This window comes from Toxotes jaculatrix, chromosome 19 (assembly GCF_017976425.1).
Source record: "Toxotes jaculatrix isolate fToxJac2 chromosome 19, fToxJac2.pri, whole genome shotgun sequence".
NCBI classification, from domain to species: Eukaryota; Metazoa; Chordata; class Actinopteri; family Toxotidae; genus Toxotes; species Toxotes jaculatrix.
Genome location: NC_054412.1, coordinates 3884039 through 3897714, shown reverse-complemented (window position 1 = coordinate 3897714; position 13676 = coordinate 3884039). Strand labels below are relative to the sequence as shown.

Sequence of the window (13676 nt, the reverse complement as noted above, 5' to 3'; positions counted from 1 at the left end):
CCAAAAAAAGTCAAAATTTTTTTTGACCTCAAAATGTCATAAAAAACGTCATAGTATAGTATGGCGTTTTTTTCGGGCAAAAAAAGTCAAAATTTTTTTTGACCTCAAAATGTCATAAAAAACGTCATAGTATAGTATGGTGTTTTTTTCGGGCAAAAAAGTCAAAATTTTTTTCGACCTCAAAATGTCATAAAAAACGTCATAGTATAGTAAGGCGTCAAAATCAGCCAAAAAAAGTCAAAATTTTTTTTGACCTCCAAAAGTCATAAAAAACGTCATAGTATAGTAAGGCGTCAAAATCGGACAAAAAAAGTCAAAAAATTTTTTGACCTCAAAATGTCATAAAAAACGTCATAGTATAGTAAGGCGTCAAAATCGGACAAAAAAAGTCAAAATTTTTTTTGACCTCAAAATGTCATAAAAAACGTCATAGTATAGTAAGACGTCACAATCGGACAAAAAAAGTCAAAAATTTTTTCGACCTCAAAATGTCATAAAAAACGTCATAGTATAGTAAGACGTCACAATCGGACAAAAAAAGTCAAAAAATTTTTTGACCTCAAAATGTCATAAAAAACGTCATAGTATAGTATGGCGTTTTTTTCGGGCAAAAAAAGTCAAAAGTTTTTTGGACCTCAAAATGTCATAAAAAACGTCATAGTATAGTAAGGCGTCAGAATCAGCCAAAAAAAGTCAAAATTTTTTTTGACCTCCAAAAGTCATAAAAAACGTCATAGTATAGTAAGGCGTCAAAATCGGACAAAAAAAGTCAAAAAATTTTTTGACCTCAAAATGTCATAAAAAACGTCATAGTATAGTATGGCGTTTTTTTCGGGCAAAAAAAGTCAAAATTTTTTTGGACCTCAAAATGTCATAAAAAACGTCATAGTATAGTAAGGCGTCAAAATCAGCCAAAAAAGTCAAAATTTTTTTTGACCTCCAAAAGTCATAAAAAACGTCATAGTATAGTAAGGCGTCAAAATCGGACAAAAAAAGTCAAAAAATTTTTTGACCTCAAAATGTCATAAAAAACGTCATAGTATAGTAAGGCGTCAAAATCGGACAAAAAAAGTCAAAAATTTTTTTGACCTCAAAATGTCATAAAAAACGTCATAGTATAGTAAGACGTCACAATCGGACAAAAAAAGTCAAAAATTTTTTCGACCTCAAAATGTCATAAAAAATGTCATAGTATAGTAAGGTGTGAAAATAGGCCAGTAAAGTCATATTTTAGTAAGACTTCAAAATGTCACAAAAGATGTCATACGTCCGTAAGGCGTCAAAACAGGCCAAAAAAGTCTTACTTTAGTAAGACCTCAAAATGTCATAAAAAACTTCATAGTATAGTAAGGCCATACTTTAGAATGGCGTCAAAATGTACTTAAGTAGATTATGTGGGAGAAACACCCGCTAATACATCCATTTCCTGTGTTTTGGCGAAGGGTTAACTTCGTGGTACCGCCCCGCCCACACCGTGTAATTTTGATGAAAGCTTTTGATAGCTTTTACTCATCAATGCCTTCCGAACCATGACAAAACATTTCAAATCTATCATGGTATAATATGGGTGAGACTGCAAAGTGCATCTAACCGCATACTGTTTATTCATGGCATGGCCACCTTCCTTTTCGACGTCAGCCCCTTCGATAGCTCAGTTGGTAGAGCGGAGGACTGTAGAGTGTTAACATAAGATATCCTTAGGTCGCTGGTTCGAATCCGGCTCGAAGGAGGTGACTTTTTCACTCTTTGACATGTACAAATATGTGGCTCCCACACATGCAAAATAGCCGAGCCAGTACGAGGTATTTGTACTGCAAAAAAATGTTAAATGGACATGACGTTTGTTGAGTTTTCCCTATAACAGCACATATTTTCCATTTTCACCCCCAACATAACATAAGTTCGCCATTCCTAATTCGTGTATGAATCATGACGTCACTGTTCTATTGCTGTCATGGGGGATTAGCTCAAATGGTAGAGCGCTCGCTTAGCATGCGAGAGGTAGCGGGATCGATGCCCGCATCCTCCAGCTCACTGTTTTCGTCTCTTTCTTTGAGAAAATATCTTACGTCGTCTTTGTTCCCCACAGGACGCCGTCAGGTGAGGACGATTGCCTTCCACCTGGTGAGTTCGTGACTTTTCTTTATGTAAATTTATGTAATTTTGTGTGTGCTGGGCTAACAAAAAGCGTTGTACAAAAACAGGCTGCGCACTAAGATTATAGTTAAAAAGGTTAGAGGTAGAGTAGAAAACAGGTTAGAGGTTTGATAAAGTATCGTAAAAGCAACGCTGGGGTTCGACTTCTACAGCTACAGAATGAGACACTCTCTGCATTATATAGGATGGTTTTCGCCCGTGAGATAGCAGGGGGATTAGCTCAAATGGTAGAGCGCTCGCTTAGCATGCGAGAGGTAGCGGGATCGATGCCCGCATCCTCCAGTTGCAATTTATGTTTTTTTGCTACTTATATCTGCACCAACCTATGTAATAGAAAACAAAGCAAAACAGCAGTGTAATGAGTCAAGCCGGTCACATTAATTTAGTGTTTGTATCTATGGGGGCTTAACGTTAGCCCCATTTTGTTGTTTAAGATCTACTCTCAGGTTACAATGAATAAAATAAATAAAATATGTCCTTAGCTGACCGATTTTTGCACCAACTATGCGTTTTTACTCTTACGAGATACCGAGAAAGGTTAACGCAAATAATCAGTGAAAGTAGCGTACTAACAGGGCTTCAGGCGAGAGGTGTAAAATAGATCAAAGAGGTCTGACTTAAGCAACGAGATGAGGCGGCGTTAATGCGAATTTTTAAGAAACGTTCGAAGCGATCAGTGGAAAATTCCATCCAGTTCGAACACTCCTTATATGGCCTGGTTCCACATATTGTACCAGTACGGGGGATTAGCTCAAATGGTAGAGCGCTCGCTTAGCATGCGAGAGGTAGCGGGATCGATGCCCGCATCCTCCAAATATTTTTTTCTTCTCATTGGTGAAACGATATCGTTCTTTTTAAACATCCACGTCACGTTTTACTTAAATTCTCAGAGCAGCTCATTATCAGATCCTTTAAAATCTATGAATTACTGTTTCCTTACGCCTTGATCTTCAAGTATGGACTCGCTGTTTTGAACATTTGCTGCTACCATTTCCGGTACCTTTTGCCACAAAATTTAGTATGCGGAGATTAACATAAACAACTTAACATTTTATTAAATGATTTTACATGTAAAGCACCTCATGGGCCTGGTTCACAACTGTCTGACAACTTCCCGTAATACATTTTCTCCACAAATAGCAGCGGCAGATCCTCCACAAGGACAAACCTTCAGTCACTGTCAAACAAGCACGGCTCTGCCACTTTGAAAGTAACAGCTTCACCACTTTAAACCTGCAGATTCTCAAAGTACATTAATGGTGTAGATGTGTTGATGTTGCCATCTACAGGGGGAAAATGGCTGCTGCATGTACAGCAGTTTTTAGTTTCTAAGAACTACTGTTTACCTGTTTACGGTGCAGCACCGTATCCGCTGAATACTGCAAAGAGTAGATATGTGTTGAAATTGCAGATGTTAGCACACATACTGTAAATCTGCAGGTCTAAACTGATACTGCTGGAACAATTATCATCTGTTGTAGAGCTGGTACTGGAGGTTCACTCTTACTTCTGACTAAACTTTCAATAAACTCTAAAAGATTTTTGAACGCCATTTACAAATCCCAAGAATTCACTTCTGTTTTTAGTGGCTGGTACTGGTTTACAATGCTTTGCAAAAGAATATAATGGCTTGTCAAAGTAAGTGCAAGCAGCACCAGTTACTACGTGAGTTTAATTCATCCATTGAATTGTATTCAATAAAATCTGACAAGCAGAGAAATTAACACATGAAGAAAGTGAGCAGAAGGGTTTGTGGTCTTCAGCTTTGCAGGGTAATTAAAACACCCACACAGAGACCAGATTTAGCATAAATCAACATCAGTCGACATGGCAGTAAAAACCAAAGCAAACACTGTTCGGCTGTTTCTCTCTGTAATGTCCTGTGTTTTTCCTCTACAGTTTTATTCTGTGATGAAAAGGTCTGCCAGCCTGGTTTGGTTTGGAAGCAGTATCTGAACCAGTCAGCATGTGGAACAAGTCCCGGGGCTGTCCCTCCCTGGTTCGCTTTCTGCTCCTGGTGACCAAAAGTTCAAGGTATCCATTTGTCTTTTTTTCTTCCAATGTCAGTGCAGAGTTACAGCAAGCAAAAGCAGCAGGGGAGCGTCCTGACAGCAGATCTGAGTGGTGGAGAAGGAGTCTGTCTGCTAGCTGCCTCGTCTTAACCTCTTACATGAAGTCATCTGAATCGTAGCCATCCTGCAAACAACACATAGTGTCTCAAAACATCAGAGCTCTTACAGCCTAACAACGTTCCCTTCTAGCTCCTTCTAGCCTTTTATCTAAGTAGGCAAACACTGAGCGTTCTGCTGCTTTTCTGCTTTTACTGTGAACATGAAAAACAAGGAGGAAAATGCAAAAACAAAATCCTAAACATATAGTGCCTCTATAAAATATTCAAACTCCCTTAAGTTTTTTTGTTTTGTTTCACACTACTCGAAAAAAAGGGCAATTTAATGAGATGTTTTTGTTTCTGATCAATAGAAAAAGACCGTTCGATGTCAAAGTGAATCCACATCTCTGATCTAAATGACTTTTAATGATTATAAGACAATAAAACGTGAAAAACTTCCAAGGGGTTTTCAATATTTTTACAGCTCTGTGACTCTAAAATGTGAGAAATGGTGTGATTTCTCTTGGCTGGTTGACATCCTCACCTCATTAGTCTTCATCTTTTCACTCTTCATCAGCGATGAATAGTTTCTGAAGAAGAAAATCAAAACATATGTTTTAACAAATAATACTTCATATTTCACAGCTTTTCAAGCCTGTGAAATATAGACTGCACTGATTTCAGTATGTGAAAATACTGACTTTGATAGAAGTGTCCCAAACCTAACTGAATAATAATCACACTGTTACCTGAGTTCCTCCATCTCTTTTTTCCTCTTCTGCTCTTCCTTCTCTCTCCTCTTCTGTTCTTGAAGTTGAGCCTTCTTTTCGTTCCTCTCCTCTGTGTCTCTCAACTCTTTCTCTGCCGCCAGGTCAGGGAAGCGTTCTGCTTTTGTTTTCTCCAGACGGTTTACGATCTCATTGATCTTCTTCTCCACTGCTACGATCTTCACCTGTGAAACAAGGTGCAGGATCCATAAAACAGTTGTGAGTGAAGGATCAGACATTTTGCAGCAAATATGTTTTAAAACGTAAACTGAGATTCAACATTTTCAGGTGTGGTTTACTGACTTCTTTCTGTCGATGGAAGCCGATCTGTCCTACGTCCATGTCTCCGGTTTTCTTCAGGTTGGCCCATGGTGTGTACACAACGTTGATGTTGTTCATCTTACATCCTGACCACACACAACACAGTTAACTTTAATTCGTTTATTAACACAGGATAAATGTATGTCACTCACATTTAAAACAGCATAGGAGACAATAAGCTTGTTCTTAGACTCAGTGCTTGTGCTTGATGTGTGGCTGATGTTCTCAGGAAGCAGCAGTCTTTACCTTGGATGCTGTTGTTTTTCACCAGCTGTGCACAGTCTATCAGCACCTCTGGAGGAATACCATCTATGGTCTGACCCTAGAAAACACACCAACAGAGCAGTCAGCAGTGCCTGTGACTGTGGCCAGAAACCACACACTATAAAATGTAAGTGACACTGTAAATCAATTATTTAATAATTAATTTAATAATTAATTTAATAAAGTAAAAAATTAAGTATTAGTTAATGTCTGAATAGCTGATTATTATTCTGTTAGCCGAATTACTAACTAATGTTTCAGATCTAGTATAAATGCTCACAGTCAGAGGTTCATGTCATTCACTGTGTTGGCTCCTTACCCACCTTTGGCAACCTCAAGTAAACGTGAGCCGAGGAAAGTTTGTCCACATGAAACCTGGACATTGGGGGAAAAAAGCATTATAAAAAAACCCCCAAAAAACCAAACAAAATATGCCTTTATTCATGAGTAAGGCATGACATAAAAACACACAAACCTCAAACCTCACAAACCTCTTATTGAAAAGAAAAGTTAAGACATGAAAGTGTAATCTCACCAGATGTCCTCGGGCCATCCGTATTTGATTAGATCCTCATCTGTTGACAAAAACAACCTCGAGTTAAAGTTGATGTGGCTGTAATTTGTGTCTCGTGACAAATACAGACTCAGCAGAATAATATAATAATCATAGAGACACCACAAGTCAAAAGTTATTATAAAAGCACACAGAATGAGGTGTATCTGTAATATAACGCTAACACTCTTACTTTCATACTTGTCCTTTCCCATGTAGATCGTGTACGGAGGCGCCACAACTGAGAGAGGAGGAATAATTGAATGAAACAGTGATGTTAGCAGGCACGAAAAACGTAAGTCACATAACATGAGAAATAAAATCCATAGTCTTGAATGTAAATGGCTAACCAGGCTACAAGCTAACACTGCTGCCAACCCCGTGGCTCCACTCACCGGCACTTGTGAAGTAAAACACCATTTTGCGTGAATTAAAACTCGCCACTAAAAAATGAATAGTGAGTGGACTTTGAAAGGTAACGCCCTAATTACTAACACAACTAAATATGATCAGTTTTCAGCCGACAGATCGTTGTTGCTGTCACTTTTCGCATGTACAAGTTGACCCGGGAAGTACACAAATCTGCCTTCAAAATAAACCCTTGACTTCAATGAATTTGACAGTGGCCCTGTGTGAAACCGGAAACAGGGCTGGATTACAAACAGAGCAACTGTCCAGGGGCCTCAGACGCTACCTCACGCGCATCACGAGATTGTATAGAGCTAATAGATTTGAAAAATCGCCATTTACTAAACAATATTTTTATTTTGAAGGCCACGACCAGAAGGCACTCTACGCTCTTACTGCGGTAACTCAACCACATAGCGTTTCCGTTTCCGGGAGGCAGGCGCGGGTTGTTCAAAACACAGAGAAGAAACGCGGGCACGAGAAGCAGGAGAATCGCCGCCAACTCCAAACTTTATACCAAAATTTATCACTTTATGTAGCACGACAAAACGCGTTCGGTAAGATGGCCGGCGAATGTGTTCCTGTTGTTTGATTGTGTAATTTTATTTCTCCCGAGTGCCGTATTTATTTATACGTAACGTTAAGTAACAAAGCGTCTGTTTAACTATATAACTGTAAAACAGACAAATATAACTACTCCGAAAAAACCCCCGATGTGCGTCGTTATGTTTAGGCAACAATTAGTTGATATCGATACCTTAGCTAATCTATATTGGAGGCAAAAGTCGCTTTTGTATAAGCTAATCATCCCGCCAATTATCTATTCTTCGCGACTTTTGGTCTTAATTAAGCGCTAAGCTAACCTAAGCTAGTCGCGCTAAGTAAGTCGAGTAATTTACGTTTGTGCACAGACAAGATTGAATTCGGTGTCGTTTCGGGCGTAACGTTAAATTGAGAGTATCCTAATCTGTCAGTAACCTCGCTTATATAAAGGTCAGATAGTGTAGTTTATCGATGTTGGCCTCCACATGCTCTGTGCACTGTCATTGAGACATTCACGCCAAACGTCTGCAGAAAATCAAATGATTTCTTGCCAAAGACACAAAAAATACGGATATACTGCTGCATTAGAAGATGCATTTCTGTGACCTTTTATGACCTCCAGCAGGAGGTTTTGTGGCACTGCTTATGGCGGCTCTAATTGTTACCAAAGCATTAGGTCTCACAGACAAGTAATAATGTTTAACGTTGTGTAAACTCTTATGTTAACCCAGAAGGCCTGATAATGTTATTCTGTGCGTAGGTGACTCTTGTGAGAATGATGCCCACTACTACCAGGAAGAGAAAGCTCTCAACTCTGGACTCTGACAGGTTTGTTGTGAACACTGAATTTAGAAAAAGTTGATAATACATATTTGAATTCTGTCATTTTACTTTATTCATATTTGTATTACTAGTAATGTGACAGTGACATTTCTGGTTGTATTTTGTTTAATATTCACATCACCATTTCTGCATCTGTACTGTATGTTTGTTGTTTTACAGCATTACTACGCAATACTTTATAGACCCAGGGCAAACATAATGTAAGTTTTGTTGGATCAGTGGCACTATTTCTCATCTTCTGTTACTTAAACTCCAGTCACCCAAACAAGAAGGGGGCGAGAGAGGAGATGTCACCTTTGAAGAGGAGATCCCCAAGAAAGACCCAGCAGTCTCCTATCAGAAAGAAGCCAGCTGGGTGTCTGGACAAGGAGAACTGTCCCTCACCACAGAAATCCCCACGCAGACCAGCAGGTAAGGTGGACTGGTGAAAGGCAAGCTTGTTGTTCAGTTGTGGCTCTCTGAAATTTGATCAAGATGTATATAGGGGTTTGAAGTATTGTGAAGCCCCTAAGGATGCAGAGACATATTGCAAATAACTGTTCTTTCCCCATTTTTCCACACACATTATTTTATCATCCATATCTGTTTATTTGCCTCTTTTTCTAGGCTCACCGGCCAAATCGCCCCGTAAATCTCCGTTCAAAGCTACAATGGTTACAAGCTCCTTCTATGGCAAGCAGAAGCCTGTCTACCTCACTCCTCTTGAGAGGAAGGCGATAAAGGAGTCTCTTCCTTCTCCTCCTCCTCGTCTTCTATCGTCTCCCCCCCAGGCAAAAAAGCCAGAAAAGAAGAATAAGAAGAATGGAAAAGGAGGCAACAAGCCAAGAAAGGTTTCTGTCGGATCTAGTAATGCAGGGAAGATGAGTATCAAAAACTACTCAACATCTACGAAGACGATCAAACTTTCAAAGCCTGACAGCAGGTTTGTTTCCACATAAGTCACAGTCCAGTCACAGCTGTTATGTTGGTGGTGCTGTAGTTTTCTGATACCATGCTCTAGCATTTATCATCATAAGCTTAGTTGTAGTTTTTTTAATCTTTAAACTGTCTCTCAAATTGTTTTATTTAATTCAACAGCGTCACTGCTAAACCATCACCTACTACACCTGCTGCACCTGCCGGCAGCGCTAAACCAGCAGAACCCAAGAAAGCAATCACCATCACTTTCAGCAACCTGAAGCCGAAACCGAAGATATTTGTTGGAGCTGCTTTCTTCGGTACAGGGAAGAAACCTACGTCCATGTACAAGAAATCTGCACCAAAATCTTTGACCAGGCCAGCGTCAGTCCAGGGGAAGAGTAAAGCTGCTCTGCCACAAACAAGGAGTGAGAAAACAACTCAGCAGCAGCAGCAGCCTGCTTTGGTGATGAACCAACAACAAAAACATCCTGAAGAGGTGAGCAGAACCGTGTTTTGTTTTGTTTTTTTTTAACCTACTTTCCCAAAGAAACTGTTAATTAATCAAGAAACTGGCAGATTAATTGATATTGAAAACAAATGTAAAATTAACACGCTTAAATATTTTATCCTGGTCTTTTCCTGCAGGCTGCCGTCCAGCCGGTCGAGACAAAAGAGAACCAGCCAATCACCAAGCAGAGAGCAAAGTTTGATCCCACAGACTGGATGGACTCTGTTAACAAAGAGCCTGAATCTCCACAGCCGTCAAGGTGCTTTACTATCAAATACAAGTTTGGCTCCCCAGTTTTTTCTTTCACCCAAATTGAAAAGAAATGGCAAAATTATATATGCGATCATAATTTTGCTTACTAAACTTTTGTTATAAGGGCAAATGAACTGTTCCAGATGGTCAATAATCATCTTCTTCCCTCAGCTCACCTAAAGTCTTGACAGGGAAATATGGAATTACCAAGGAGCTGATGATTGTGTTGACACGTACTCCAAAACCAAGCTCTGCATCTGCATCCTTGTCCACCAATACTCAGGTACAGCAGAAGTCTTTACCCACATTTTCATGGACATTGTTGTACTGGATTTTTTTAATTTTTTTTTTTAGTTTTTTGCTTGACCATAACATTTTCTTTTTTTAAACTTGATCATCTAATTCCAGTTTCCCATAACCTAACTTTTAAGTCATTGTCAGACATTTGTGGCTGAATATTAATGATGTTACTGATTCTTCAGAAATCTGTTGCTCATAATCTTGAACTTAACTTTCCAGGATCACTCTCTGGCAGACGGTGGCTCTGAGCCCATCTTTGACCTCAGTGATATTAGTCCCACCAGCGCTGCCTCCAGCCCCCCCAAAGGTAGCCACACAGTGCCAACAGTCCAAATAAAATTATATTTATCAATGATAGCACCAACACGTAGGAGACATCTGACACTATTTAATTTGCTTTCCTGGTTATATTTGAGACTGTTTCAAAATCACATGTGCAAAATGTCACTGATGCTCCTGTTAAGTTTATATCAAATGTGTTTTTGTTATAATTTTTTTTAAATCTTCACAGAGTCTACAGCTGTGTATCCCATCTTTGGCTCTGCCTCCAAGAGGTGAGACTGTTCAGTCATCGACACTTAAATGTTTTTTTTTTCTCTACTCTTTACATAATTCTTTATTGGAAAAAGATTAACATTAAACAATAACAGCAACAACAATAAAAAAAACTTTACGTTTTTGTCGTGCAGATTAAAGAATGTAGCTCTGCAGTCTCCAGTGTCCTGCAGCACCCCCTCTGGCCCACTGCAGACTCCTTCAGCTAAAGAGCGAAGTGCTCGCAGGAGGAAAGAGAAGCACGATGGCGACCAGCTCATCATCGTATGTTAATGTTTTATATTTTGGTGCATACTTGAGCCCAGCAAGGAGAATGTTTCTTAAGGCTGATGCAGACATTTTGTATTAAAGCTGTGTTGTTTTTAATATCTTACATGTAAAAAGTAGGATGAGAGGAAAGTAGTAAATCTTACCAGGTTTGTGTTTTTGTTGTTTAGTGTCTCCGTTTCCCCTCTTTGATTGGACCTTTGTGTACTTGTTGACGCGTTTGCTGAGTGTATTTTTCTGTTTCCTCATCAGGATGCAGGTCAGAAGCAGTTTGGAGCAATGACCTGCAGCTCATGTGGGATGGTGTACAGCGCCGACAATCCAGAGGACAATTTCCAACACACCCAGTTCCACCAGCGCTTCCTGGATTCCATCAAATTTGTGGTAAAACTTAATGATTATCTTTTATTCTTTTGTCCAGTAAATATCTTTTCTTTTTGCCAATGTAACGATGAAGCCACTTGTTCTTACCTGAAGTAGTCTGGTAATTTTCTGGAGATCCCCTGTCCAGGCAGCTGGCATCGGTTTGTTTCATGCGGAGGTGAGTTTGTTCCGAGTTGTTGGCTTGTAACTGCAGCTTCTTCTCTCTGTTGTGTTTCCAGGGCTGGAAGAAGGAGCGGGTGGTGGCCGAGTTCTGGGATGGTAAAATTCTCCTGGTCATGCCAGATGATCCCAAATACGCCATCAAAAAGGTGTGGGTCTGGACACTGGATGCACTTTTGTGTGTAAAGTGTATTGTTACCAGTTCTCAAGTTGTTTTAATTGAAAGGGGCATCATTTCACTTTTCCTGTGTGTGTGTGTGTGTGTGTGTGTGTGTGTGTTTGGCCTCAGGCTGAGGATGTGCGTCGTGTAGCGGACAACGAGCTGGGTTTCCAGCAGGTGACTCTGAGCAGACCCACGCAGGCCAAGACCTACCTGTTCATCAACACAGAGCGAATGGTGGTGGGATGTCTCGTAGCTGAACCCATACGACAGGTAGGGATGTTGCATGGTTTATGGCTTGTATGGTTTATGACTACTTGGATATATTTTGTGACCTCTTGTGGAGGACACGGCCCCCAGGTTGAGAACCACTGGCTTCACAGACAGGGTGTTGTGAGGGCCAACTGTTTCCTCCACCTAACATAAGCTACATCTTGTTAATGATAATGATAGTGGAATCATGAGATGCGTAGCATTCGGATAAAGTCCAAAAACCGATGCAGGCAGTTCTTCTCTTGCAGGCTTACAGAGTCCTTGAGCAGCCAGATCGACAGAAGGATATGACCAAGGACGACTTCATGGAGCGACACAGAGCCTGGTGCTGCTCCACCACCCCAGAACAGGCTCTGTGTGGTATCAGTCGGATCTGGGTCTTCAGCCTGGCCAGACGGCAGGGCATCGCCACCCGCATGCTGGACACCGTCAGGTACGACTTCACTGAATCTCATTGTCTTCTTACTGTTCTTACTTCACGTGTGCTCAGCTCTACATTTACTGCTGAGCTCTCAGAACCTGGTGACGCCGCAAAAAAATGGGTCAAAGGCAACAAGCACAAGTCAGTCGGGTGTAAACAAGCTGACAGGAAAACAAAAGAGATGATGTCATCTAGATCGCTGTATATCATTTTTTCAGCATTGTATAGCAATAGCTCCTGAATTATATTACAAATCAACTTGAACAAGAGGCAGAAAATTGATTGACGGATAAACTAAGTTTAAAAAGTTTAATTAATTTAGGTTCCTGCCAAAACTCGGCCTTGAAACTTTCTCTTGTCGAAGCAAACCACACTAAACCAACAGACTACAGCAACACTGATTTCTAAAAAGAGGAAAACAACTGTTACTCTTCCTAATTATTTTCCTTTGTTTTTGTTTTTTTTTTTAGGAGCAGCTTCATGTACGGCAGTCATCTAACCAAGGAGGAAATCGCCTTCTCTGACCCAACACCTGACGGCAAACTGTTCGCAACCAAGTACTGCAACACACCGACCTTCCTCGTTTACAACTTCATTGCATGAGGTTTGGAAGAATTTAACTAAACGTGGATTAAAGCGACCGTTCAGCCTGTTAAATCAGTTATATAAGTGTTGCATATTAACAGTTCTTCAGTCAATTGTTGAATTGACTCTCACAAGCAAAACAAGAGTTCAGGATGTTCATGTTGCTTATACCAGGCTTTAGTTCGTACTGACAAGTGTGTATAAGCTTCAGATGTATGATTATAATGCTCTTCAGGATAAAGTAGGCTTAGGGTTATGTTTTTAATACACCTGCTGTCACTCAGTATTTATACTCAGCTCTGCCAAACTTACTGTTGAATGTTGTTTATATTGCCGGTACTTTCAAATGTTTATATTTTTCTGAGTAAGGAGACCACGTAGCTTTGACTGATTTTGTCTTTTGCATCTAAGAAGACTGAAAACTTCCTTTTGCTATGTTCTTTTAAATGGTCAGATTTTTTTTTCTTGCTACCAGCTCAAGGTTTTCTGAGCACTTTGGAAGGAAAATATGTTTATAGACACTGACCTGTTTAAAGATGGACACCATCATTGTTTAGGGCCTTTCTGCTTTGTAAATAGATTTTAATAAACGTGTTGCCTTTTGTTTTATGAACCTTGACTCGTTTCTTGAAAATGTTTCAGACTTTACACGAACATTTCACTTAAAACACACGATGTGAGAGTGAGAAGAATAATCTGTACAACTTAAGCCGAATTCAAAAGTTGTTAAAAAATAGTTTGACATCTTGCTCACTCGTGTGACAGTCAAGGCCTGCTGACCGGCTTGTGATACTTTCAGCTGTATCACATGGTCTTCATCAGCAGATAAAGTTCACTTAGATGTCACTTGTGTGTAAATTAATAAAAATATGGAGCACTGAAAGCGCTCAGAAAGTAAAGTTTGAACTTCTACAGCTCCATGACAACTGAATAAACTTCGTCTGCT

The 13676-nt window shown here is 39.9% G+C and overlaps 2 protein-coding genes and 4 non-coding genes across 6 annotated transcripts; 5 read left to right on the top strand and 1 right to left on the bottom strand.

Annotated features, from left to right (window-relative positions):
- Nucleotides 1-1640: 1640 nt before the first annotated feature.
- On the top strand, nt 1641-1729 carry trnay-gua. Its single transcript is given in 2 exon segments — nt 1641-1677; nt 1694-1729. It is a non-coding gene; the product is annotated as a tRNA-Tyr (tRNA).
- A 227-nt stretch (nt 1730-1956) lies between these two features.
- Nucleotides 1957-2029, top strand: trnaa-agc. Its single transcript has one exon. It is a non-coding gene; the product is annotated as a tRNA-Ala (tRNA).
- Nucleotides 2030-2366: 337 nt separating this feature from the next.
- On the top strand, nt 2367-2439 carry trnaa-agc. Its single transcript has one exon. It is a non-coding gene; the product is annotated as a tRNA-Ala (tRNA).
- Nucleotides 2440-2897: 458 nt separating this feature from the next.
- Nucleotides 2898-2970, top strand: trnaa-agc. The gene has a single exon. It is a non-coding gene; the product is annotated as a tRNA-Ala (tRNA).
- An 841-nt stretch (nt 2971-3811) lies between these two features.
- ccdc25 (coiled-coil domain containing 25) lies at nt 3812-6736 on the bottom strand. The gene is made up of 9 exons (XM_041063735.1): nt 6568-6736; nt 6366-6413; nt 6155-6194; nt 5943-5994; nt 5602-5677; nt 5338-5441; nt 5017-5219; nt 4812-4857; nt 3812-4353 (listed from the first exon to the last, which is right to left on the bottom strand). Exons 1-9 carry the CDS (start codon nt 6590-6592, stop codon nt 4324-4326), a joined length of 624 nt encoding a protein of 207 aa, XP_040919669.1. The 5' UTR covers nt 6593-6736; the 3' UTR covers nt 3812-4323.
- Nucleotides 6737-7004: 268 nt separating this feature from the next.
- Nucleotides 7005-13334, top strand: esco2 (establishment of sister chromatid cohesion N-acetyltransferase 2). Its single transcript, XM_041065087.1, has 15 exons — nt 7005-7137; nt 7884-7951; nt 8223-8377; nt 8573-8888; nt 9044-9362; nt 9512-9633; nt 9798-9909; nt 10146-10233; nt 10438-10480; nt 10616-10745; nt 11001-11132; nt 11351-11440; nt 11581-11724; nt 11973-12157; nt 12616-13334. Exons 2-15 carry the CDS (start codon nt 7899-7901, stop codon nt 12746-12748), a joined length of 2022 nt encoding a protein of 673 aa, XP_040921021.1. The 5' UTR covers nt 7005-7137; nt 7884-7898; the 3' UTR covers nt 12749-13334.
- The last annotated feature ends 342 nt before the right edge of the window (nt 13335-13676 follow it).

What these genes read in the sequence shown, in the direction of transcription:
- esco2 (XM_041065087.1), top strand. Translation starts at nt 7,899, where the DNA reads ATGATGCCCACTACTACCAGGAAGAGAAAGCTCTCAACTCTGGACTCT. An exon ending in ATCCCCACGCAGACCAGCAG is followed by an intron (nt 8,378 to 8,572) that starts GTAAGGTGGACT and finishes CTCTTTTTCTAG; the next exon opens with GCTCACCGGCCAAATCGCCC. An exon ending in TAGCTGAACCCATACGACAG is followed by an intron (nt 11,725 to 11,972) that starts GTAGGGATGTTG and finishes CTTCTCTTGCAG; the next exon opens with GCTTACAGAGTCCTTGAGCA.
- ccdc25 (XM_041063735.1), bottom strand. Translation starts at nt 6,592, where the DNA reads ATGGTGTTTTACTTCACAAGTGCCG. An exon ending in GCTTCCATCGACAGAAAGAA is followed by an intron (nt 5,220 to 5,337) that starts GTCAGTAAACCA and finishes CTTGTTTCACAG; the next exon opens with GTGAAGATCGTAGCAGTGGA. An exon ending in AAAGAGATGGAGGAACTCAG is followed by an intron (nt 4,858 to 5,016) that starts GTAACAGTGTGA and finishes TTTCTTCTTCAG; the next exon opens with AAACTATTCATCGCTGATGA.